General features: G+C 35.9%; 1 protein-coding gene across 6 annotated transcripts in view; it reads left to right on the top strand.

Moving 5' to 3' along the window:
* The window catches only part of Ralgapa1 (Ral GTPase activating protein catalytic subunit alpha 1), a 199380-nt gene that overhangs the window by 58440 nt on the left and 113091 nt on the right, over positions 1-27849 (top strand). For 2 of the 6 annotated variants that reach the window (XM_051195865.1, XM_051195867.1), the window contains exons 12-18: positions 2831-2965; positions 5455-5603; positions 9632-9761; positions 11252-11489; positions 12367-12528; positions 15517-15657; positions 26158-27690. In XM_051195865.1, the coding sequence (XP_051051822.1) occupies positions 2831-2965; positions 5455-5603; positions 9632-9761; positions 11252-11489; positions 12367-12528; positions 15517-15657; positions 26158-27690 (2488 nt within the window). The remainder of the gene's footprint in view (positions 1-2830; positions 2966-5454; positions 5604-9631; positions 9762-11251; positions 11490-12366; positions 12529-15516; positions 15658-26157; positions 27691-27849) is intronic. The other 4 variants (XM_051195868.1, XM_051195869.1, XM_051195870.1 and 1 more) reach the window with 4 other exon arrangements.

Genomic DNA, 27849 nt, shown 5'->3' with positions numbered 1-27849 from the left:
ATTCAGGGTTGTATGGACCCCAACTAACAATCTGAGCAACAGTAGAAAGTATACCTTTCCATGATCATAAGATTGATAACTAACCTATATGCCATCATAGAGCCTTCATCTAGTACTGATGGAAAGGGAAGCAGATACCCACAGCTAAACACTGAGCCAAACTCCTGGAATCCAGTTGTAGAGAAGGAGGAGTGATAAGAAAAGGGGTCAAGACCAGGCTGGAGAATCCCACAGAGACAGCTGACCTGAACAAGGGGGAGCTCATGGACTCCCAGTGATAGCTGGGAAACCACCATTGTACCAACTCAGACCCCCTGAACATGATGGGTCTCAGTTAGAAGGCCTGGGTAGTCTAAGGGACCTCTGACAGCGGAACCAGGGTGTATCCTTGGTGCATGAAAGGGCTTTGGGAGCAGATTCCCCATGGAAGGATACTCCCTTAGCCTAGAGGCAGGAGGGAGGGCCTAAACCCTACTCCAAATGACTTGACAGATTTTGATGATTCCCTCCTGGAAGGCATCACCCTCTCTGTGGAGGGTGGGGGATAGGACAGGAGGGGGATTGGGTGGCAAGGGAGGGAGGATGGGAGAGGGAACTGGGATCAATATGCAAAATAAGAAAAATAATAAATTTATGTAAAATTAAAAAAAAGAATAGGGCAGTTCTACATGGAGTAATTGAGAGAGGGATTATGGGCGGCCTCTGTCATTCTTGGCTTAGTGTTTTAAATGATACTCTGTATAAGAAGAAGAAATGTTTAAGTAATATTAATGAGACAGTGGTAGAGGCATGATAGCATGTATAAGACTTTGGGTTCACTCTCCAACTGCTACAAATTAAGTAAATAAAAGAAAAAATGACAAATGTAATTTTTTTTAAAGACAGGGTCTCATGTATTCCAGACTAACATCAAGTCTCACTATATAACCTAGGATGATTTTAAACTCTTGATTATCCTGTCTCTACTCCCTAAGTACTGAGATTACAAATATATACCACCATGCCCAACAAAGTATATAAAATTGATAACATAATTTGTGGAAGTGAATTCATAGTACTATTAATGTATTTGTAAGAAATGTCAGATATTTCAGTTAGGGTAGAAAATATACCTATCAGTCTAAATGATATATTTTTTCTACAATCCTTTTAGTTATATCATGTTTATGTACACGGAATCTACCCTGCATTGTCTATATAGGAATAGTAGGATAAACTATATACAGAATTAAAATTAGGGACCAGACAGAGAGGTGCATACTTTTAATTCTGTCACTTAGGAGACATAGACAGATGGATCTCTGTGAGTTTGAGACTGGTCTGATGTACATATTTCCAGGATAGTCAAGAACTATATAGTGAGACCCCCAACTCAACAACAATGAAAACACACACACACACACACACACACAACAACAACCAAAAATCCAACTGCACACAAACAAAAACTAAATAGAAGTAACGAATGGATTGAGAGAAGGTGAGTTGATAATATAGATGTATTGATAGGAGTGTCTTCTGTTGGTTATTCACATCAGTATTGCCATTAGCAATATGAATTTTCAAAGTGCCAGTAGCCCTTGTAAGGCTATTAACCCAAATGATATAGTCACTCATTGATTGACATCTGGTAAGTTCAATATATATTGCAAATGCTTTTAAAATGTTGGTGTTATAAAATGAAATTATATAGGTCCAGATAATTATGAGTGGGTCTTTATTTCACATAGTATTTAACATGTTTGGAAGACACTAGGTCATTTTTCTGAGTTTTCATCACTTCCATGCACATTGTCTGACATTAGGTATTTCCTAGTTCATCTCATTAAATCCCGGTGACATTTTCCAGTAAAGAACCCCTAGTGTTCAGAAAACCCTATAAAGCAAAGCATGTGTTATAAAACTACTACATTATTACTGTGATTCTAGAGCATGAAAGAGAGTACTTTATACTCTGTCTTAAGGTGGTAATACAGTCTGAAAAGCAGGTAGATCATTGGGAAGGAACCATAGAACTGGGGGGAATGGTTCAGTGGATTATATATCCACACAAGCAGACATAATTATAAGTACCTGTACACACACACACACACACACACACCCTACAATACCACAAAACAGGCTTTTATCTGAGGGAACTTGTAACCTGTACTACCTAATAGCACCAAAACTCAGGCAGAAAGCTTCAGTAGTAGTTGTTTGAAGCAGGGTTGTTTATTTTTTTTGTTTAAAATTACAGTTATAAAGATTTTACAGTTCTTAAAAGTCTGTTTTCAAGTTATGTAGATTAATATAGAACAGAATTAATCTTTTACAAAGCTGTGAATAGTATAATACAGTTGTTGAATATGTGAGAATATACATAGACAAATGACTCCATAAATGATGTGATATTAACTCTAGCTAGTCATTATCCATAAAATTTTACTGTTAGAATATTTTACAGTGAATACATATTACTTGTATGATCAGTTAAACCATCTTTTTTTATTTGTTTTTATTAGTTTTAGTTATGTTAGGTCTGTGTGTCTGCATGTGGGCGTGTGCACCTGAGTGCAGGTGCTCTCAGAGGCATCAGAGTGCTGTGGAGCTGGAGTTACAGACACTTGTGAGCCTGCTGGTGTGGGTGCCAGAAACTGAACTCAGGTCCCCTGCAAGAGCAACCAGTGCTCTTCATCACTGAGTCATGTGTCCAAGCCCCTAAAACAATCTGTTTTGAAGGAAAGAAACAGTTTAATAGTGGGGTCTAATAATTTCATATATCTTTTATGTTTCTGACTTGTAGCAGTCTCATTGATGAAATCATAAAAATCTTGATATTTTGCTTCAGGAAAATGGGACCAATATTTCTGAGCATGTTCGAAATTCTAGTTGGACCAAAAATGGTTCCTACCAAGATGCTTTTCATGCCTCTGAAGAAGCCACAGAAAAAAATATTCAAGCTGGTACGCAGGCAGTTTTGCAGGTGGGTAGTTTTATACTTAACTTACGTGTGTGTGTGTGTGTGTGTGTGTGTGTGTGTGTGTGTGTTTAGTTTCTAAGATTGAACCCAGGGTTTTGTGGCATGCTAGGCAATTTTCTACCAGTCTACAAATGAGTTACCAACTAGCCCTTTAGCTTAAAAAAAAAAAAAACCCAAAAAACCACTAAAACAGTCATTAAATATTTCAAATGCCCAGAGTTTGCTATTTCATACGTAATAAATTCATATTTTCATATACACATATATTGTCATATGTCATATTTTCATAAAATATATAATGACAAACATTACACACAGTTTATAGATGAAAAAAGATGCTCAAATTCAAGATTAATAAAGCAAAAGTAAATTGAATTAGGAGAATATAATTAGTTTTGTTTTACATTTAGTGTGTTTCTGTATGTGCTTGCCATGTGGTGGTCAGAAGACAACTTGTGCCAGTGCATTCTCTCCTAACGATGTGGGTCCCAAAGATCAGACTTGAGTCATCAGGCTTGGCAGCAAGGGCCTTCCTTATCCACTAAATCATGTCACTAGCCTTACAGTTTTAAAAACAGGACATTCCACATCCTCTGTAGACAGTACAGAATTACAATCTGATACTTCATGTAATGGGTGAATGTACAAAATTAGGAATTGATAAGCACTTCCTGGGTCTTCACCTGCATCTGTCATCCGAATTGCTGTGTGCTTCATTATGCTTTTCTACCCACTGTTAGATGATTGCCTTTTAAGGGATTTGCAGAGGTTCCTTTTCTCCTTTTCTTTCCCTTCATTATCTGCTTTTGTTTGTGGTGCTTAGGGCAGAACCCAAGGCCCCAGACATGCTCGCTTGGCCACCCTGTCATAGATATGCTCTCACTGATTCTTTTATCTTGTCAAAGCTACTTCTAACCTCTCTCTTGCTAAATCAAAAACCAAAAGTCCTTTTTCTCCCCCCACCCCCCGAGTCAGAGTCTCACTGTATAGACCAGGTGACCTCAAACTCCTAGAGATCCACCTGTCTCTGCCTTTGAAGTAATAGGATTAAAGGTGTGCACAACCATGTCCCACTAAAAGTACATTTTAAATTCTTACCTGACTGCTTGCCTAGTGCAGAGGATCTACAGAGAGTTGTTCTCCCTAGGATCCTTCCGAACAGCAGACCCTCCTGTTTTTTGCTCACAGACCATTCCCCAAGTAGATGGTTTTACACTGATTTTTTTTTTCCATGTCTCCCTGGCTGTTCTTGTTGAAGTATCCAGGATCCAGATCTTGAATCTCTTTTCCATATTTGCTGTCTTTTTTTTTTTACTTCATCCATTTCCATAATTTTAAATATCATAAGCACACTATCGCTTACAGATTTTATTTCTTGTCTGAAAGTCTTAAATTTGGACTCTGAATTCAAATATTTAGATGCCAAAGTAACTTGGAAATCTGGTAGCCATCTCAAACTTGACTATTTTCCTTAGGCCTCTTTGTGTCTTTTAATGGCTTCTGTGTTTTCTTGTTTTTTGTCTTTGTGTATACTGTGCACTCCTTGGCTCTGTCTTCAGAATTTGTGTAGACTTTCCTACTGCTTGTCTCTGAAAGCCCTCGCTGAACACTCACACTCATGTGGACTACAACAAACTCCTAGTCTGTTTCTCTGGGAAGAGGATTCCTGTTCCTTCCACACCTTCAGGCCTTTCGTTGGTGCTTCTCTAGTGCTCTTTGTGTTAGACTTTCTGTAAATGCTTGTTTTTTAGACTGTGGTATTTTATGCCTTTTCTTAATTTGTTAACTTTTTTTTTTTTTTTTTTTTTTTTTTTTTGAGACACGATTTTTCTGTGTAACAGCCTTGGCTGTCTTAGAAATCATGCCGTGGACCAGGCTGGCCTTGAACTCACAGAGATCTGAGATCTATCTGCCTCTGCCTCCCGAGTGCTGGGCTTAAAGGCATGCACCATCACTGCCTGGCGTTTATTAGCTCTTTTAAAATAATGAATTAGATGTGAAATTCTTTTCCTGTGTATAATGAAATGAGCATACTTTTATTTTCTATTTTAATTCATTGATAGAGGGTATAATACTAGATTTTTCTACATTAAGTCATCCTTATATTTCCAGGTTATACTCTACTTCATCATAAACTAATGTATTATGTTTTGTTTGGATTGTTAATATTTTAAGATTTTTATCTATTCACGGGAGATATTAGCATTTTGCTTAATATATATATAGTTTTTACTAAGAAGATTGTGCTTTTATCTAGTAAATTGGGTGGATTTCTTTCTTTACCTCTGAAAAAAGATAAAGATCATGTCCCATGAAGGTAGAACACGACTGCTTAGAGCTAGTTGTCTAGACTTGTTTGCTGTTCAGGGACGAATAGCCTGCATTAGCAGCTCAGTTTCTTTCATGCTGTTCATATGTGAGTCCATTAAGATTCCTTTTTAAGTCGGTTTTGGTTACTCGTGGGTTATAATTAATGATTTCTCTTATTATAGGTGTTCATTATAAATTCATCAAACATCTTTCTTCTTGAACCTGCAAATGAAATAAAAAATCTTTTGGATGAACACACAGATATGTGTAAACGTATTCTTAACATTTATCGATACATGGTCGTGCAAGTATCAATGGACAAAAAGACCTGGTAATACTTCTTTGTCTTTATATAGTTATTGTTCTCTCTATAAGTATACTAATTTCTCAAGGAATAGTGTCTATGAATAAGGTGTGTTACAGTGTCAGTGCTCCTCTTACTGAACAAATGCAAATATTTTATATAGTAATCATGGTGCAAGATTTATATGTGTGTAAGTGTTTTTATTATAAGTATGTAACTACACTATACATGCCTAGGTTCTGTAGAGGCCATAATAGGCCTCCCTCTCCAGACAGAGCCCTGTGAGCTGCCATATGGGTAGTGGGAATTGAACCCAGCTCCTCTGCAGGAGCAGTTAGTGCTCTTAACTGCTGAACCATCTCCCAGCCCTCTAGCTTTATTTTAAAAACATTCTTTACTGAAAGTATATATAGAATTGCATATAGAAATACTTATTAACATATTTGTGGCACTTTGTGCTGAGGACATTTCTAAGCATTTCACATACCAATCACATTATGTCTTAATATGTATGTCTGTTTGAGTTTGTCACAGGAGATTAAATGACTGATCTTTGTTTATGCAACTCATGATGAGTATAAACAGAGTTTGAATTATGCCCTTTCTCTATTTTTAAAACAAAACATGGAAGGTGTACACTGGTAGTCCAGCTCTTGGGATGCAGAGGCAAGAGGAATGCAAATTTGAGGCTCACCTGGGCTACATAGAGCTGTACTCTCTCAAAAGCAAGAATAGTAAATCATACCAAACTGAAATATTGTTTTCTATCTTTTTTGGGGGGGGGATAGTGGTTTTTTTGTTTGTTTGTTTGTTTGTTTCTGTGTAGCATGGCAGTCCTGGAACTCATTCTGTAGATCAGACTGGCCTCAAACTGCTCAAGATCTGCCTTTTCAAGATCTTCCTGCTTTTGCCTCCTGAGTGCTTTGATTGTAGGCATGCACCACCACTGCCCAACATGAAGTATTCTTTTTCCTTTTGGCCCTATATTTTTCTTTCTATAAGTTTCAATCAATGATGAGTTAGGAATCTTGCCATGTGGAACACAGTTTTAGAGTTTATCTCATATTTTTAATTAAAAATTTAAATTTTATTTTCATGTGTATGGGAGTTTTGCCTGCATGTGTGCTTGGTGCTGGCAAAGGTCAGAAGATACTGGATCTCCTTGGACTGGAATTATAGAATAAGTGAGCCACTATGTGGGTGCTAGGATTCGAATCCAGGTTTTCTGGAAGAGCAATCAGTGTTCTTAACTGCTGAGTTATCTGTCTAGCCCTTAATTCTTTTAAGTTCCTTTAAAGCTGAAGTCAAAGTGCCTAAGGCAATTATTCACATACTTACATTGACTTTATGAGATTTTTCTGTTGATTAAAGTTATTCTTTTTGTGTTACAAATTGTATCACCTGATATGAATGAGTTAAAGTTAGGCAGTAAATAAGATGAGGTTTATTTATCAACTGTGTCATATGTAGTTAGATTTTCATTTAATACAGTAAGCTAGAAGACTAAGGTAGCAATATGTCACTTAAGATTTTATTCTCTGATGGCTCTGTGGTCATAACAGAAGAGCTGTCCCTGACCCCCACCAGCTGCAACACTCGGGAGAGCAGTCCCTGCATCTCACCTGGGTAACACAGTAGATCCAACCTTGGTGGTGGAGGTGTGGATGAGCCAGCATCCAAGTTGTAAGTGTGGGAGAGCCACCCCACTGTTCATCTGTCTTGTGGCAGTGTGGGAGGATGAGAGACAAACCCTTAGCCTTCGCCCTTTACCATCTGCAACAGACAAGTGAAGTGATCTACCCTCTGACCAGCTGCAGGACTCAGGAAGTGAGCATTATCCCTCACCTAGGCAGTACAGCAGAGCTGCCCAGTGGTTAGATGTGAGGGTGATCCAGCCCTGAGATTATGGGTAAGGGAGAACAGTCCCCATTCCTCATCTGACATGTAGCAGCATGGACAGAGGAGAAATCCTCCCCACCCCCGCCTCGCACCCATCAATCCCTGAGGCTGTGGAGGAGCTGGCCCTGGGGTCATAAGAACAAGAGAACTGTTTTTACTCATCAGCTGTAGTGTTTGGAAGAGTGACCCCTGTATCATATTTGGGTAACACAATAGAGTTAGCCCTAATGTTGTAGGTATGAGAGGGCCAACCCTGAGCATGAAAGCAGGAGAACTGACTCCACCCCTCACTCATTGCTGCAAGAGGTGAACTAGCAAGGGCAACGCTGAAGAACTCTGCCCCTAGTTGCCCACGCCCAGAACCAGAATTATGACATAGTCCGCCTCAACATCCACCATCCACCCCAGATGTGATCTGCTGGAGCATGTGAAGGGACCTTACCGGAAGACCCAAAGCTGCAGGATCTCCACAGCACAGGGCAACAACACAATATCCAGGAAGAGTCCTAGTGAGGGTACTGCATCAATAGTGGAGTAGAAACCAGAGGCCTTGAATCAGACCGATGAATGACTCTTTGCAATGAACACTTGCAACAGGATATATGGGCACTGCAGTTTCCATGAGATTTTTAATTTCCCCCCAAATTTTGTTTTATTTTGGGAGTGGGTACAGGGCGGAGGGAAGATGCTAAGGGATAGGGAAATGAATGGAATCAAGATACATGTTGTAAAAGACACAGAATTTCTGTTATAAAAGAGATTTTATTCTATGAGTGATGATTATTTTATTTGCTATTTTTTAAATTTTTTTTATGGGTTTGCCTCACACACTATAGGCAAGTGCTCTGCTACTGAGCTATACCTCTAACCTCAGAATATTTTTTTTTAATCTTAGTGATAATTGTCTATTTGATTCCATGTTTATATCTTTCCCCCCAAATGACAGCTAGATCTGGGATGTATTATTTCTCTACCCACATTTCTTAACAGTGACCATAAAGCTGTTTCTACATTGGGAGTGAAAATGGCCTCTATAGAGGAGACTCTGATAGGAACTTGAACTCTAGCTTGCCTCTATGCCTAACTAAAACTCTTGTCGGTTTCCTTTTTCTTCTTTTTCCTTCCCTTCCTCTTCCTTCCTCCCTCCCTCCCTCTCTCCTTCCCTCTCTCCCTCCCTTCCTCCCTTCCCTCCCTTCCTTCTTTTTTTAGTGAGATAAGGTCTTAATGTGGTAAGTCCACACATACATATCACCTCTCCTGCCTCAGTCATCCAAGATTACAGGTGCCTTCTACTATGCCTAGCTATTAGCCTCATATATTGGTATGTTGATGAATTCATTTCCAAAATATCAGATGTAGTTTTATGGTGTTAGTAGGAAGCATCTAGGAGAAAGAGTTAAGGTAAAGACATTGTTAGCATTGGTTCCATTTCCAGTAACATGTACAACAAAAGATTGAAAAAATTGTTGAATAGGGTTAGAGAGATGTCTCAGCAGTTAGGAGCACTTTATGCTCTTCCAGAGACCTGAGTTCAGTTCCCAGCACCCACATTGGGTGGCCTACAACCGCTGGTAACTCCAGCTCAGGGGTCTGATGCCCTTTTCTGACTTGCTCAGGTGTCTGTACATGTGCATACACTCACATAGATAGATACACATATTACATATACATTTTTTTAAATCATTGAAACGAAAAGGGACAAAAGGGTGTGGTGGTAAGCCTCTGTAATTCTAACATGAGAGAGATGGAATCAGGGGGATCAGGAGTTCAAAGTCATCCTTGGCTACATAGGAAGGTTGAATGACAGCCTAGGCTTTATGAGTCGCTATCTCAGGAAACAAATGGGGGTTGGAAGAAAGAGAAGCAATGTTTTTACCTTTTATTTTTCCTGAGTATCCATTATTAAAACCATAAAATAGAAAATTTGTACCTGAAGGTATTGTTTGTGCCTTAAAGGATTTTATGATGATGACTTCATAAAGGCTTACAAACTTCAATTCTTAATTTTAATATTTAAAGAATCCTAAAAACTTGATCATTCAAAGATTGAGTATTTGAGCTATTCCAGTGATGATGTTATTTTCACAGCAATGAATAGGAAAACTGATCACTAATCCAGAGCAAGAAAGAAACATTAATGATCTTCTTACTTTAAGGGAACAGATGCTGCTCGTGTTGCTCAGAGTCACGGAGTCTGTACTGAAGATGTCATCACAAGCTTTTCTACAGTTCCAGGGGAAAAAAAACATGACTCTGGCAGGTCGACTTGCAGGACCACTTTTCCAGGCAATAAAAATAAATAGATGGATAGAAGTGTGTTTGTTTTTAAAAGAGTCATTTAAGCTGAGCTTGTTAATAGGAGAAAATGCTTTAAATCAGAAGCCTGTTTATGTTAAAGGATCTTTTATAGACCTAAATTAAAAGCCACTGATCTAAATAGCCATACACACGAATTCACAACATAATGGAAGAAAATTGTTGTAATTAAGAGTAATATGCTTATTTTACCTCTAGTGTGGCATGCTTATTGTTTCAGAAATCTAAAAAAGGGCTGCAGGAATAATGCCTGTGTATTTTATGAGTTTCTGAATTTCTGGGATTATTAGGAAAATGTAGTTCTTAACTAAGAGTCATTCTTGTGCTGCCCCATAGACTTTTATTGTTCTCCTTTCTAGAGTTGATTGAATCAATGGTATTTTTGGTTATACAGGAATTACATTTTTTTCAACATGAAGGTAATATATTGACTTTAAACTTATTATAAACTCTAAAAATAGGAAATATTCTTATGATGACATATTAAATGAAATTTCATGGTTAAAATGATTCTTAATGTCAGAGATAAAGACTATTTAATATCTAATCCTTGGACATAAATGTAACCATTTATATTGGCATTTTTCAATTCTTACTTACCTAAAAATCTTTTCTAAAGGTAAATTAACTTTTAAAATGGAAACATATTATCTAAACTTTTAGAAGATTCCTCGTTTTTATAACTAACCCAGTGATGGGAGCTTCAGAAAGATAAAAATTTAGCTTGCTGTGCAAAACTAACTTTTTTTGTAGTTTCAACATTTAGAGTCAGAATGAAAAGTCACTGGTCGTTTCAGTATTATCTTTATATTTCAGGTGTGCATTTATAATAATTCCTTAGCAAAATTCATGAAGTTAAACTTTTGAAAACTTTTTATTTTGTGACTTAATAATGGTAAATATTTAGTAGCAATCCATAAAACCTCAGAGGATACCTGATAATCAGTATTTTCTGCCCTCTTAAGTATAAGCTATTAATACTATAGTTGGATTTATTACAGAATACTCTTAATTGCTGTTGATCTTTAAAATACAACTTAATTTTAACCTTTAATTTGCATATAATTTTTCAAGAATATTTCATTTAGTACATCTCTAGGATTCCCTTACTTTGTAGTAGTAGCAGTAAAGCAAGCTGCTACATTCTAGTCATTTCCATGTTTAATTTGGGAATGTAGTTTGAAGTTTTTCACTTAAGAACTGAATATGAACACAATTTCAACACTAAATAATACAAAACACCTCTTGTGTAGGTTTTACTTAGCAGTAATGCAATGTAGCATGAAAGTTATGTCTTAATGTTTCTGGGAATCAGTAATCACTTAGCCAAAATTCTTAGCAGGTAGTAATAATTGCATTAATTACTTGTGCAACATATTCTGTGATTGAAAATTTTTCTGTTTTTTGAGGTCACACACTAAACAAATGTCATTGTTATTCTTGATTATTTGTCTTTATAGACTCTCATTGTTGCCTGGATCAAAGCAAATCTAAATGTATACATCTCTCGGGAACTTTGGGATGACTTACTTTCTGTATTGTCATCATTGACTTATTGGGAAGAACTGGCCACTGAGTGGTCTCTGACCATGGAGACACTAACCAAAGTTTTAGCTAGGAATTTATATAGTTTGGATCTCAGTGATTTGCCATTGGATAAGCTGAGTGAGCAGAAACAAAAAAAGCACAAAGGGAAAGGTAAGAGTTTTTCAAAGATTCTCCATAGGAATTTGTTTAAATAGTTGAGTTGGGGAAAACCAAGCTGGGAAGATCTTTTCTAACCTTCCTTCATTTGTCCTGGAGTTTTAAAATTTCCAACAATAAAATAAGGAAATACATTGTTATTTTCTTAATCTTAAAAATCAATAATAACTTTGGTGAGATAAATGTTTTATATATATATGTATATGTATATATGTGTGTATATGTGTGTGTGTTATGGTCAGTCTTATATTTCACTAAAGCTAAATAATATAGAATTTTTTATATTAAATGATTAACCCGAGTTAAAAATGTATAAAATGTAATTTTTAGTATAAGCAGTTTTTATGTAGAACTGAAAAGATGATTTCATTTTGTTCTATAATAATTACTTGGAAAATTCTCTTGAAAGCATTTTATTTTTTTAAACTACAGTGAGGGCACTGACATGATTGTTACATCACTCTCATCTTCTTGGTATGGCATTCTGCATTTTAAAGAATAAGTTGCCAGCTAGAAATTATATTTGTCATAATTTATATTTGGCTATTTATTTATGATAGTTAAGAATATGCCCAAACCACTCTTTCTGCATTATTTCTCTAGTGGCTGTTATTGGTAGTTAGACATTTAAAAACTGTCATTACAAGATGACTTTCCTTTAGCACATTTCTTATCTCTAGATCATAGAGAATTATAATAGTTTATTGTTGATGAAATAATATAATTTTGAAGGTCTTCCTAAGTTTCAACTATAGTTTTTACATGAAGTGAAATTCAAAAAATGTTTATAGTTACTTTATAATGTATTGTAGGAAGCCTTAGCTTCTCCAACGGGCAAACATTATCCTATATACTAATAATGCATTTCTAGGAGTTGGACATGAATTTCAGAGAGTCTCAGTTGACAAGTCATTTTCTAGAGGATGGAGTCGTGATCAGCCTGGCCAGGCACCCATGAGACAAAGAAGTGCAACAACCACTGGGTCCCCAGGAACTGAAAAGGCAAGGAGTATAGTACGGCAAAAAACTGTTGGTATGTACTCCAAAATCACAGGATTAGCTGAGCGGTGCGGGGTAGATGCTGTCTGTGTATGGTGTTTTTCTTTTTGGGAGATAAGAAACTTGTGTAGCACCCCCCCCAACAATTTGTATTGTCCAGTAGCATGCTTGTAAGCCTTTATTTCTTTAATATATATATATATATACTCTTGTGTTTATGTAGTTTACTTTATGTTGGATATCCTTGTTTCCAAATAATCATTTTCTAGAATTCAAAGAAGTAGAACTTGGATTCAACATGCAGAACTCCAGCCTGAGGTGGTATAGTTTTTATTAAATAAATATATTCACAAATACTGAAACGGCAGCAAACTTTCCATATTAAAATTGTATAATACAGTCTTTTTGGCTTTAGGAACTTCCAGCAGGGAATTAAATTCACTCCCCCTGCTGGCAGGCAACTGAAGTCAAGAAGAAGTCTATGCTTTTTTTTTTTTTTTTTTTTTTTTTTTTTAAGAAGTGGTGTAGGAGCACTGCGGGAAGCACTTCGTGGCTTATAGCAACCAGCATACTGTAGAACTAGCTAGCAACTGTCTTATATTCCTCTCAGAGCCATGTAACTTGGCTGAATTATATAGTAAAGAGGATTCTGCGAGAAAATACAAGGAGGGCTTATTCCCTAAGTTCTGTCTTACTCTTTTTCCTTACTAAATATCTAGGTAACCTTGAACAATTTACCAAACCCTTCCAGGCCTTCTCTCTCTCTCTCTCTCTCTCTCTCTCTCTCTCTCTCTCTCTCTGTGTGTGTGTGTGGGGGGGGGCATTTGTGTACTCACGTTCCACATTGGGCAGATAGAGGTCAGAGGACAACTTGTTTGAATTTGTTTATTTTTTTCACCTTGTAGGTCCCAGGATTTAATTCATGTTGTCAGGCTTGGTGACTGTTGCCTTTACCAACTGAGCCTCTCACTGGCTCCCATTTCTATGTTTTAAGTGCGCCATTTGTTTAGTGGTAGTGATAACACTTCTCCCACCTGAAGCAGAATTGCATGATATTGTTTCAGGTTTCAAGTCCATTAAACAAAAAGTAAATCTTTAAAAGGTTTACTAAGAAAGGTACATGCATATAAAGTTGTAAAGTTCTTTGAAAGTTAGAGGTAAATATTGTTAGATCTTACCTGTTTGCTTGTGTCTTGCTCACTGAGACAGGGTCTCACACTGACTGTATCCTTGGCTGGCCTGAAACTCACTGACCACAAACTTGAAGTAATTTTGTCACAGCTTCTTGAGTACTGGGATTACAGATATGAACCACCATGATTGATTAATTTCACATGATCACGGTGAATGAATGTGCTTATTTAATTCAGTAAGTTCATATATCATTAAGCACTCCCAGCATCCTCCTCCCTGTCTTCCCAGTTTACTTCACTAGAGGCCTAAAACACATTGCCTATGTACTGTGGTAAGCCCTGAATTATACACATTTGAATGAAGAAAAATTAAACATTCAGTATCAAAGCACTGTTTTAAACATTAAGGATATAGTTAGGAACTAATACTTGTTCTTGGTTAAAAAACTAGGAAGTAATAAAGGAAATCAAGTTTTAAAAGTAGTCACTGGCATTTAGAGTTTTAATGTTGAACTTACAGATCCAGTAAACATAACATGTAGTAGGAAATTAAAAAGAAAAATAAGGAAATATAAAGGACTAACTAAAGAATGGCAAGAGGGAGAGTAAGATGAAAACAGGCTTCTGTAGCATATGATTTAAGAACATAGATTTGAGTAAGTGAGAGAACATACTTGGGAAGGACCTATAGGGGATACATGCTGATTAAAGGGGAAGTGTAAAAGCCTTGAAGCCAAGAGTTTTTGTTTTGTTTCTTTTTTTCCTCTATCATTTTCATTGAATACTATGCTATTGTAGTTGAAGTATTGTGTTCTTACATAGCAGTACCTATGAGTTCATTTAATCAATAGTGCTTAAACTGAAGCTAAAATGAGTAGGAAGTTTAAGTTACAAGTTACTGCTATGTGATCTAAAAATTTATACCTTTGTCATCTAGTGATTCTTTTATGAAACTGTCCAAAAATACAAGTTTTTGAAAGTAACCTGCAGTTTTTAAAAAAGATACTTTGAAGCTTTTATATATTTATTTTTTGGATGAGCACAAATTGTTTATTGTTCTAAGAGCCTGATGCTGTGTTTGTTGTTGTTGTTGTTGTATGTTTGTTTGCTTTGCTTTTAGAGAGCGTGTGCTAAAGACCAGGCTGGCCTAGAACTCACTGTGTGATTGGAAATGACCATGAATTTCTGATCTGCCTCTTCTCACCACCCTAGTGCTGGGAGTGCAGGCATGTACCCACACCTGCTCTTGAATGTGATTCTACATGTTGATACAAATTCTATTTTCTATAAATGTTTCTAATTAAAACTTTAATGTTATACTACTATACTTTAGTGTAAATGAAAGACACTGGTTTGATTAAGTATTCTCTCACCTGAACAACTACTAAACACAAGAGTAACTCATGACAAATTTCATATAAGGACGTATTAGTAATTAGAAGACTTTATTTGGGTAAGAATATGGAAATAGGAATGATTTGTTAGTATAATTCAGCTTTCTTAAGAATTGTGCAGAGAAATGACCATATAGGATACCAGAGTTGTTTTGTGTTAATGATACTTAAATATTTTTCAGTGATTCCATTTGATAAATTTCTCATTTTTTTAATGTGCTGAAATGTCTGCTGTTTTTTTTTAATGCTGTTCCATTATAATTGTTAATAATAGGCATTTTCCTGCTTTACACCAAAAGAATTACATTCAAAATGTGTGTTGTGGTTTCTTTTCTTACAGCTTGCCAGTATTTGCTGTGCTGAAATGTTTTGATTTAAAGTTTTCTTCCTTTGAATCTTTTAGTTTTCTCTGTTGCTGCTTTTTCTGTGACACAGCCTTTCATTATAGTCACTCTTCTTTTTTCCTTCCCCACTTCTTTCTTTTCCTTTTTGAAGCCATGAGAAGCCGATCCATTGGTGAATGTGCTCTGCCATCGGCCTATATTCGCAGTGCTAAAAGTGCTCCTGTTCTGATCCATACTTCCAAACCCTTCTTGCCTGATATTGTTCTCACTCCCCTTTCTGATGAGCTTTCAGGTAGTGCCACCTCTGCTAATTTCTGCACCACCCTTTTCACTTTTTAATCCTCTGCTTTCGAATTTGCTTAATCAAATAAACTCTTCAAAGTTAATTTCTTTGGGGGGGAGGTGTGGGAAATTGGAAAATAATTGAGAAATCAACATTTTGAGTTATTTGAACTCTAATGCTATTCTTGCAGTTCATTCTGGAAGTGCTAAGTTTAGTGCTGTGCCAATGTCTTACATTTTTTATTGTAAAAGGCAGGTTGTTATGTTTGATGTTTTTTCTCTCAGGTGATTAAAAAGTATAGCAATGAATATTTGTATCATAGGTGTCACACAACAGATAACACAACAGATAACTGACTTTTAATGTTTTATTGTTTTGATTAACAGTATTGCAAACCTTAACTGTTATTTCCTCTCTGCCTTCTGTATTTATGGAACTAAATAAAGGTATAAAATCACTGGAAAAAAAAACATATAATCTAATAGTTAGTTTGGGCTTTATATTAGATAAAACACCATGTATAATTCAGAGGTTGTTCTCAAATTTTTTAAGCATTCCATGTAGCCCCAATTTCAAGGAATTTAAAAGCCTCAGCTTTCCCATTGGATTAGATCTTTGATTATCAGTGCCAGATTGACATGCTCTTTTATTATGACAGTTATCATTTAATAAAATGCATGGATTCAGTTCAGTGAGTTTTAAGAATTATACATACACCATCACCCAAATAAAATAGGAAACATCTTCATTGCCCTAAAATTTCCCTAGTTAGTCTATGCCAATAATCACTCATTCTCTACTTCCACATGCAGAAACTACTTTTTATTTCATCACCACAGCTAGTATTGCCTTTAACTTACATTGCTTATATAAAAAATTATACAGTATCTTGTCTTTTGGACAGCAGCAAACTTGAGTTGAGTATAATTATTGTGCAAAATGTGATAGTTAAAGTGAGCTTAACTGGGCATTATGAGATACACCTTCCTAGCAGTTTGCTTAGGTGTTTCTGTGGTGTTGCTGTATTTAAGAGGCACTGATGATTTTTTGGGTTTGTGGGTATATGTGTAGGGTTTTTGATTTTTTTTTCCTTTTCCTTTTTCTTTTTCAAGCCTATCTTTAGTTTAGTTGTCTGAAAGATCTGTGAAGGAAGGTACATCTATGTTAATGATATTTTCAGTGAATTTCCCTCTGCCATCTGTATGCCATTAAGATCAAATTTTCTTCTAAATTATCAGGGTTCCAATAATTGAGAATTATTTATTTGCAAGTGCAGAAATATGTCTAAATATATCATATGATTAATGCTCTGTAGAGAGTTATAAATGACAAAATGTATTTATATTTCTCAAAATGGAACAATAAAGCATCCCATTATTGGATATATATATGCATTTTCTAGGTGGAATGTGTAAGAATTACTTCTGGACAGTATTCTGATACTGTTGTTCTTGTTTTGAGTCAGTGTTTTACTTTGTAGCCCAAACTAATCTAAAACTGCTTAGTTTAGGCTTGCCTGTACCAGTGATCCTCTCAAACTCAGCCTCTTAATTTCTGGGACAACAGGCACAAGCCACCATGCCTAGCCTCATATTATGATATATTTGGGAAATATTCAAGTATTGTCTTGAAACTATAATATAGTAAATTAGAGATTATTTATAATTATCTCTATATATTAAATTGGTATTTGATTTTGCAGTTAAGTAACAAAAATAAAATAGGAAATTTGGCCTTAATTCAAAGCTTAATGAGCCATACGATTTTTTTGTTTGTTTGTTTGGTTGGTTGGTTGGTTGGTTTTTAGAGACAGGATTTTTTTATGTAGTCCTGGCTGTCCTAGGACTTACTCTATAACCAGGCTGGCCTTGAACTCTGAAATCACCTGTCTTGGCCTTGAACTCTGAAATCACCTGTCTTTGCCTTGGGGAGTAGTGGGATTAAAGACATGAGCTGCCATGCCCTCCTGATCCATAAGTATTTGATGAATAAGTTAGTAAAATTTAAGGCTGCCAGTGAAAAACTGTAGAACAGTTGAATGATTCATGCATGGAATAATATATACTTTAATGGATGAGAGAAAGTGGTACATTTTTTTTTCTTAAATATATCCCTTAGTTCTAAATAAATGAATGAATAAATATTTTGCTTTTGGCTATAAAAATATAAATATTTTGCCATTTCATACACATTCAAGCACTATCTTCCTATATAAACAGCACAGATTTTTGTAAGCATATGTCTCACTATAATTTATTTCCTTAAATTAGCAAACAAAGAAAAGTTTCTGTTTGATAAGTGATAACAATTAAAGAGAACCACCTAGTTTATTGTAAACAGGTAAATTCTTTTGCTTCGGACTTTTAAAAGCATGGGTTCTTAAAGCATCAAATACAAACAGTTTTTACTTATTTAGAAAAAATAAAAATTGTTTTGGCCACTAATTCTTAAATTTTTGGTTGGATTAGATAGTCTCCTGTTTTAAAACTGTCAGAAAGTTTCTTTTTGATTTTAGAACCTTTGGGACTTTAGAAAATTCTTGTCAGAGACTTGAATATTTTGACAAATAATTATCTTAATTATTTTTAAAAAAATCAAGAATTTTATTTAAACAAAAAGCAGCTTGATTTGAAGAGAAAACTATCTAGGATTCATACCAGTTATTAATACACAATAAAGAAATAGGGATGGAGAAATGAAAGAACTGAGAAATCTATACTGTAGTAGTCAGGATATGTTGGAACCAAATTTCTGCTTTCTAATTGAGAAAGAATGCTAAAGTAGCAGGTTTCCTGTTTCATCAACACCTCCTGTGTGCTGCAGGAGCACACCAGTGTGCTCTTCCTCCATTTCCAACTGTGTGTCCATTTCACTGTTTGGTTACCATCAAGCAAGTGCTGCCATTCACAATAGGCTTTCATTGGTTCACTAGTTGGTGTTTGCTTATTAACGTGCACCACAGAAGTATCTGCCTGCCACTTTAAATTAATATGGTCATTGTTCTCAGTCTTGACTCTTTCCTTGGGTTTCCCATCTGCCATAATGAGTGCTGGCATGTTCCACAGAAGAGGCACCAGCCCCACATTGAAGGATCACACAAACAACAGCAGAAGCAGCAGTACAAATGTGTTTTTAAATGCTAAAAGAAAAATGAAGTGTTTCCTCCCTATCCCCAACTCTCATCCCTGTTGCTACTTCATGTAGCAAAGGCTGGACTTGAATTCAGTATGTAGTCAAGGATGACCTTGAATACTTGATCTTCTTGCCTCTGCCTCCCAAGTACTGGGCCCAGACTACATTGTTCAAAATGTTCCAAGTATTGCCTTAAGTAGCATGAGTTGTTTGTATTTCAAAATTCTTGCTTTGTTATAAATAAGTCATAAAGATTACCATTTTAAAAGACCTTTAAATATTTATAGGTAATACTTAAAAGATTATTCAAGTGCCATGAATTTGTTGCCTCCATTTTCCTCATTTGAGATAAAATGCCTCTATGACAAATTTAAAAATTTAGATAATATTGACATACTAGTCTCTGGAACAATCATTTTAGATCTCACTTTCAAAATGATGGCAATCCTCCTTCTTTAGCATCCTGAGTGGTAGGATTACAGATGTGAGCTGCCTGTACCCGATGTAATTTTAGTCAGTGCAGAGTATCTCAGAAAGGACATTTTAAAAACACAATCTTCCAAAACTAGTTTGTTCATAAGATACTTTGCCACCAGTGTTTTATAAAAATGTACACATACAGTGTCAAAGTATAATTAAAGTTACTTTCAATTAGAAATCTTTTTTCTCTTAGGACTCACAAGAGGCAAAGCACAAAGCATTTTAATGTAACAGCAAATCCTCATGTCCCTGAAAACTGACTTAAGATGAAGTCACCATGTGCAAGCTGATAAATTCAATGGTTAGAATACTAAGATAAAATGAGATGTTATAAGGAAACAAATTAAGATCCATAGTGTGTTTGCTGATATATAAGGACCTCCCCCAGAAGTCTCTTAACCAAATAATAACTGCAGAATCCAGTATTTTTCAACTTTATTTCAGCATAAATACTTTCTCTAACATTTTGATAGTTTAATATATAATAACATTGAAGTCCATAGAACACAAATCTAGAAGATACTGAACTAACCTTTAAACTAAAAAAACCAACACAGTATTAAATCAGATGATTATATCAGTTTATATTGTAGAAATCTGAGCTGTTTCACATTTTTTGTATTTGTGACTCATGGAAGTAGATTGAAGGCATGGAATTTGTTTCTTCAAGGGGTGGGTGGAAGAGAGAAGAGGTAGTTGTATGGCAGAAGTATGTAAAATTAGTGCTAATAAGCTTCAACTATTCTAATTGGTTATTTATGTTTCTTCCAAAGTTTAAGTAAATTTTACTTTAGGGTAGTTAGATGTATAAACAAATCATTTTTGGGGCAGTCAAGTCATAAATCAGCCAGCCTGTGATAATAACATTGAAGTCCATAGAACACAAATCTAGAAGATACTGAACTAACCTTTAAACTAAAAAAACCAACACAGTATTAAATCAGATGATTATATCAGTTTATATTGTAGAAATCTGAGCTGTTTCACATTTTTTGTATTTGTGACTCATGGAAGTAGATTGAAGGCATGGAATTTGTTTCTTCAAGGGGTGGGTGGAAGAGAGAAGAGGTAGTTGTATGGCAGAAGTATGTAAAATTAGTGCTAATAAGCTTCAACTATTCTAATTGGTTATTTATGTTTCTTCCAAAGTTTAAGTAAATTTTACTTTAGGGTAGTTAGATGTATAAACAAATCATTTTTGGGGCAGTCAAGTCATAAATCAGCCAGCCTGTGACATAGGTCTGCAGTCCTAGCAGGAACAGAAAATTGAGGACAAAAAGGAAGAATTCAGACAGAATCAGTAAGAAAAGGACTTCATAATCTGGGTGTGGTGACACGTGTCCTTAACTGCAGCATTTGGGAAATTGAGGCAGGAGGTTGTGAGTATGAGGCTAGCCTGAGCTACATACCAAGCTTTGTTTCAAACAAACAAACAAAAAACAAACAAACACACTGCCACAACAAAACTCCACAAAACAGTAAAAGAATAGATAAAGAAACCAATGTTTTTCATGATTTTCTGTGTTTCTCCCCATGTTTATACTTTAAATGAGCACATAATAAAATATTTCCTGTGTGTACCTTTGAGATCAGTAATCAAGGGTCTGTAACACTTTTATTAACACTCTTATACACAATTAATCTGCCTTTTGGTTAAAGTAGCAGTTTATCAGAAAAGTGTCCACAGAAAAGAGGCAATCCCTATCACAGTGGTGTGATTGAAATCCTAGCACTCCAGAGGCAGAGGCCAGCCTGAGCTACTTAGCAAGACCTTGTCTTGATTAAAGCAAAAAGGTGAGAAAAGAAAAACATTTTCCTAATAGTTTTTTTAAATTAAAATACAATTGAATTTTTTTTCCATTCCCTTTTCTGATAATCTTGAATAGCTTGGGGGGGGGAGTTAAAACTAAACTTCTTTTAATCCTCCCTACACCTGTGTTTTCCAAAACTTACAAAAATTGTTAAATATGAACTGCCAGTTATCAAAGTACCTTTTTTGCCAGCTCTTTTTCTCCTCTGTTAGTTTTAGAGGGCCATTGTACCTACACAGTTGTGAGTGTTGTGATGCTCTGTCTTGGAATGTCATATATAGTTAGAGACTAAATTATTGAGTATCCTTGAAGAGTTTTCCTACACTAAGGACCAGGTGAAGGTCATTGGCATTATGCCAACACTGTTTCTTAACATAAGACTTATCTTTAATAATTTTTAAAAAAAGTATTTGCTTAGGCCCTTAGCTCAAATTTTGATACAGTATATTGGGGCTTGCATAAACACCAAATACAACTTTTTAGAAATTACTGCTCCTGAGGGAGCACAGCCTCTGGTCTCTCTCCCAGTAGCTGTTGAGAATTGCTGCTCTAGACTTCACTTGACTTCATTTCAGGGGGAACTTAGCAGACTTTCTGGTTTGTTTTGCTTTTGAGTCAGGGATTTTTTGTTTGTTTGTTTTGAGGCAGGTTTCTTTGTATAGCCATGACTATCCTGGAACTTGAATGTAGATTAGGCTGGCCTCATATTTAGAGATTCACCTGGCTGGGTTTAAAGACATGTCCCACCCAGCTTGAAACAGGGATTTTTATGCAGCCCAAACTGTCCTTGAACTGAGAGCTCTGTGCCTCCAGAGCTCTGTGCCTCTGCCTCACAGGGGTACCACTATTACTAGTAGTGCTCATTTTCCTGTTAAGCAATTTTTAGGCAAATTTGCTTACAGTGCAAAATATAATGCCTTCGCGAAAGGAGGGTACTAAAAATTTAACAACAGAGGCAATTTACGATTTGTAATTCTTTTTTTCTGGCACAAGAAAAATGCCCCTCCCCTTTTTCTAAATTTTGCCAAGTAAAAATGAAAATTCCCAATCTCTAATTAAATAAATATGTTCATGCAATGAAGATATTTATTTTTTCCTGTCACCAATATGTAATAGCATATCCATCTTTGGTATAGCTCTTTGCTTATAATATGATGGTTATAGCGTAATTCCAAATGATATATTCAGTTCTTGGCCCTGAGTTCACTAGTAGAGCAGAGAATAACTTTGAACTTCTATTCTTCCTGAGTCCAGTTAAAAATGCTGGGATTGTGGGTGTGTGCTGTCACACTCAACCTTCCTAGTATTTTTAAAGTAAATTTGATGGTAACTTACAGGGAAATGGGTAGATATAAGCATAATGGCTCATCCCTGTAGTACCAACAGATAGGAATTGAGACAGGATGATTATCTCAGGCTTATGAGTTTGAGGACCATTGGGCCACATAGTGAGTTCCAGGCTAGCCTGGGCTAAGAAGTTAAGAGCCTGTTTCAAAAAATAAAAATTAAAATAAAAGAATACAATCCATACATAGCATTCTTATAAACAAAACACTATAGCATAACACAAAACTAAAGGAACATGTACATGTACCTGCTCACACAAACATGAACATACATACATTAGTATGAACACAAATAAACATAAAACATGTATATGTGAATATTAGAGTCTTAAAAGAGTAGAAGATCATTCAGTGGAACAAATTTTTATTTAACCTTGATTATTTGTTTGTTTGTTTTTAAATTCATCTATTTATTTTACGTCCTAGCCATAGGATTGATTGGTTTTTAAAGTCTTCTCATGATTCACTAATGTAACATTTCTTTTCCCACTGAAACATCTCATCTTTTAAATACATATAGTGTTTTTCTAACATAGGTATACTACATCTATGTAAAACATCTTACCATGAAGGCAAAAAGTTATAAAATTATTTAGTAATTATCAGGAAGAAAGTTGAGTTTTAAAAATGACATTGGTTTCATATAAACTAGCATAAATCATTTTAAATTCAAGGAACATAAAATACCAACAATTGTACTTCACTAAGGAAAATAATTTAGTTTCATTAAAAGAGAATTTGGAGATTCTGCTTTTTAGAAATCTAGTTGAATGTTAATATTTCTAATTTTGCGGTTCTGTTCTCATGAAATTATTTTTACCAATGAGCAACAGCTTAAAAAAAAAAAAACAACTTGTGTGTTTGTGTGCATTTGTGTGTGGTTTTGTGCATGTGAGTGCAGGTATCCAAAGAAGCCAGAGTAGGCATCAGATCTGGAGCTAGAGTAGAAGGCTGCTGTGGGTGCTGGGATCCAAACTCAGACTCATCCAGCTATCTGCCCAGCCCTGGTGAGCAGCATTTTTGTGTTATCAATGTGTTCCTTCTTCTGTATTATATTCATTCTGCATGATGGTGTTATCTGTATGATGCTCTTAAAAGTAGTTGTATGAACAACATAAAAATGTTCAAGAAACCTAAATTCTAATGGAAGAGGGTTTTTTTCTTATATGCTACAATCTAGCAATAATACTTTAATGCACAATTTACCTTTCAGACTAGCAAAATAACCTTTCTTTGGAACATAATATCCAGAAAAACATGCCTTTTAATACAGAAAATAATCTCCAGGCTTTAATGCTAAACATTACCAAAGAAACCTAGAAAAATAAGACTTGCCACATCTATAAAATTATAGGCTTATGTGAAGCATTGATTCAGTGGTCAAGAATTTTTTTCTTGTTTATTTAACATAGCAGAAAGACCACCATTTTAGCTATGTCATGGATTCTGAAACTAAATCGAATAACAATTTACCTTTTGTAAACAAGCTACCCTCACCTTCTAGAGGATGTAAATCTAAATTATTTTTATGTGTTCTTGGATAAATGCTAGATTTACTCCAATCTAAATGTTTAGTTAGAATGTTTCAATAATAATTCTGTTACTTTTATTTTTTGAGATAGGGTCTCACTTTTGTAGCATAGGCTAGCTTTGAACTCAGCTCTTCATCCCTCTGCCTCCTAAATACTAGATTATATCCCTGTGCCAGCCACCATGCCAGGCTTATTTCTGTTCCTTTTAGCATTTGTATTACAAATGTAATAAATAGCAATGATAATCTGTTAAAATTCTGATTTTATTTTGCTGGTAGATACATTCTTTTTAATTTCTAGGTAACCTAAAGGGTTTTATTTATTTATTTATTTATTTATTTATTTATTTATTTATTTATAATTTTGGTTTTTTGAGACAAGCTTTTTCTGTGTAACAGTCCTGGCTGTTCTGGACTTGCTCTGTGTACTATGCTGGCCTCAAACTCAAGGATCTGCCTGCCTCTGCCTTCCAAGTGTTGGGATTAAAGGTGTGTGCCACCACTATCCAGGAAGACTTTATAATGAGTTCATAGGCGTTGTGTTAATTTCCACAATTACACTGAAATATATACATATGTAATATGTGTGTGTGTGTGTGTGTGTGTGTGTGTGTGTGTGTGTGTAGTATTTGATTTTGTATATCAATACCATATATTGTATATACATAACCACAAGGACTTAGCATTATAAGATTATAATTTACTTAACATTATAAGATTATAAAACTAATGTAATAACATTAAGCCTTCTTCTGAAACTGCATTATAACTTGAAAAGGAAAATCCCTCTGGATTTCCACTTTTTCATCTGTAAGAGAATTAATTAGGCAATCTCTAAATCTCTATTTTGGCTTCAGAACCTGTACTTTTTATTATTTATTTATTCCTGTCTTATGTGCATTGGTATTTTGCCCACAAATATGTCCCTGTGAGGATGTCAGATCCCCTGGAACTGGAGTTACAGACAGTTGTTACCTGCCATGTGTGTACTTGGAATTGAACCTGGGTCCTCTGTAAGAGCAGTCAGTGCTCTTAACCACTGAGCCATCTCTCCAGTGCCCCAGAATCTCTGCTTCTTAAAAAAGAGGTGTGAGAAGTCATAGTTTCTAGAGATTGGTGATAAAACACCATGACTAAAGGAGGTTGGGGAGGAAGGGGGTAATTTGAGTTTATAGATTGTAGTCAGTTGTTCAGAGAAGTCAGGGCAGGAACTCAAGACAGGAACCTAGTTGCAGGCCCTGATGCAGAGGCTGTGGAGGAATGATACTTAGTAGCTTGTTCCCTTTGGCTTGCTCAGCCTACCTTCTTATGGTACCCAGGACTAGGACCTGCCCAGGGGTGTCACCACCAACAGTGATCTGAGCCTTCCCACATCAGTCATTAATCAAGAAAATGCACCACAGGCTTGCCCACAGGCCAGTCTAGTGAGGACATTTCTCGTTAAGGTTCCCTCTTTTCAAATGACTCTTGTCTGTGTCAAATTTGCATAAAACTAATCAGCACAGTGGTTGTTTATGAGAAGGGCCACTCATAAGTAGATAAGATTTCTCTATAGAAGGTTTAGATATTTTTTATAAAAACTAAAAATTAATTTGTATGATATACTGATCTTACTTTGTTTTTTGCTGATTATATTTGATGGTAAAGAATAGAATTTAAGATTATAGTAAAGATAAGCAGAGTGTTCTGACAAACAGAACTTTAAGAAACAGAGGGGAGATTTCCATTGCTATACAATATGTGGTCAACCAGATAGCAACAGCTGAAGAAAGGCAATGTCTTGTTTCTGCCTAATGGAGCAGAATTTCTAAAAGTCTACGTAGGTAGGCTTTGTGTGTTAGGATCTCTTTCCCCCTGCTTATAACCTGAATAGGAAAAACTAACAAATATGAATTGTTTGGGGTATTGGCACAGCTCTATCTTAAACTGCACTTCCAAGTGTTTCACCACCTCACTCTTCATATGCATGTTAACATCTTAAGTGGATTTTGGTCATTTTCTAATTCATTGACACCACAAGTCTTGGACCCATCATATTTTTAAAAAATAGGCTATATATTTTTAATTGGTTTTCTTTAGTTGAACTTAAAAAAAATCAGGTTTTTTTTTTTTTTTTTTTTTTAAATTGGGAAGCAAATGCTTAGGTTGTGGGTGAAACAGTTACATATATTTCTATAGTTTCTACTATGTATACTTTTGTCTTTTACAGATATTGATGATGCTCAAATCCTTCCCCGCTCCACCAGAGTCAGACATTTTTCACAGAGTGAAGACACTGGAAATGAAGTTTTTGGAGCTTTGAATGAGGAACAGCCATTGCCTCGAAGTAGCAGCACTTCTGACATCGTGGAACCATTCACTGTTGATCGAGCCAAAGGTGCAGTTCCTGTCGTTGACAGTTCATCCCGTCATGCTCCGAGCTTGCAGACTTCCACAGAGGCTTCTTCAATATCTAGATCCACTGAAAGCTACAGCACTGATACTCATAGTAGAGAGTCTTCTCTGGAAGTTGGTGATAGCATATATGACCATCTTTGTCATTTAATAGGTCCAGTAGAACTTGCAGATGCAGCTTTCGAACAAATCCAGTACATTGACCTTGAAGGAGATGATGATCTTCTTTCTTCCCTGAAAGAATACTTTAAAGAAAACCAGGAAAACCATAGTAAAAATGAGCTAGGTAAAGATACAGCTTCTCAGAAGGTGATTATTGCAGTAACTAGAGATGAAATACCATCTTTAGATAAACTAGAATATATAGGCCAGGAAATAAAGTCAGAAAATCTCATGTCTTATGTTGGGACTCCTGAAAATACACCATTTCAAAAAGAACCAAGCTCAGCTGTCTTCACAAGTACTCTTGCACCTGACCAGTCAGTTAGTTTTTCAACAACACAAACTGCTGAAAAACCTAAGCAACTAAATCTTGATGAACAGTCATCGGACCCTAGTTCAGATAGCTCTTGTGATAAAGAAAAAAGGAAGCATCTCTATAGACAAACAGCCACAGAAGTAGATGCCTGTGTAGATATGACACTAGGTGAAAAGCTTAAGAGTATACAAGTTAATGAAAAAATCACCCCATATATAATGCATGCCAAGAAAACTGCACTAAAAGCACCAGTGAACCGCAGAATGCCTCATGTTTCAAACACTAGCAAGCTTTCTCCAACTAAGAGGAGCTTGTCTGAAACAGTAACTCATAGGGCCAAAATCATGAAAATTGCTGCTAAGAAACGAAATAGTGTTCATGTTACTTTTAGACCATCTACTGAGTCTGTCCAGTTTTATAACCCTCTGGAAAACAAAGAGGCTCCATGGAAGATGAGACTACGGAAACTCAGTGGCTTTAGCAGTAGTAGCAATAGCAATACCAGCAACACACAGACCAGCTCAGCTAGTGGTACAGACCTTGTAAAACCTGGTGTGTACAGACCTCTAGATACGATTGGTGCAGCATCAGTTAGCAAAACAGTGAAGGAATCCACAGAGATTCTCACCACATCACAGAAAGAAGGAATTGCAAGTAACCAGTTAGGGAGTCGCAATACTCTTAGGTCATCAAGTCACGAGGCAGGACTACAGCAGGGCTCCCTGGGTGGCGTTTATAAAACTGTTGTACATGCTCTTTCGAAGCCGAAGGCAAATGTTTCCCCACAGAGGCAGAACAGAATGCCACCAGAGGCTCCACTGAGGGATCTGTACAGTCATGTAATGGGCTATTTTGGAAGGAAAGCTGCAGGTGAGCACTAACAGTGTGCAGAGCGCAAAAGGAGAAAGACAGCACCAGTTTGGCTTAATGCAACTGAAGCAAGCTATAAGCAATCAAAAAGCTTTGGGATGGTCACTGCTTTCTCTCTGTTTGGTTATGCATGCGCCTTTCCCCAGCTGTATTTTTCCC

This window comes from Phodopus roborovskii, unplaced genomic scaffold (genome assembly GCF_943737965.1).
Source record: "Phodopus roborovskii unplaced genomic scaffold, PHOROB, whole genome shotgun sequence".
Classification (NCBI taxonomy): Eukaryota; Metazoa; Chordata; class Mammalia; order Rodentia; family Cricetidae; genus Phodopus; species Phodopus roborovskii.
The sequence above is the reverse complement of the archived record's forward strand: the minus strand, read 5'-3'. Positions and strand labels throughout refer to the sequence as shown.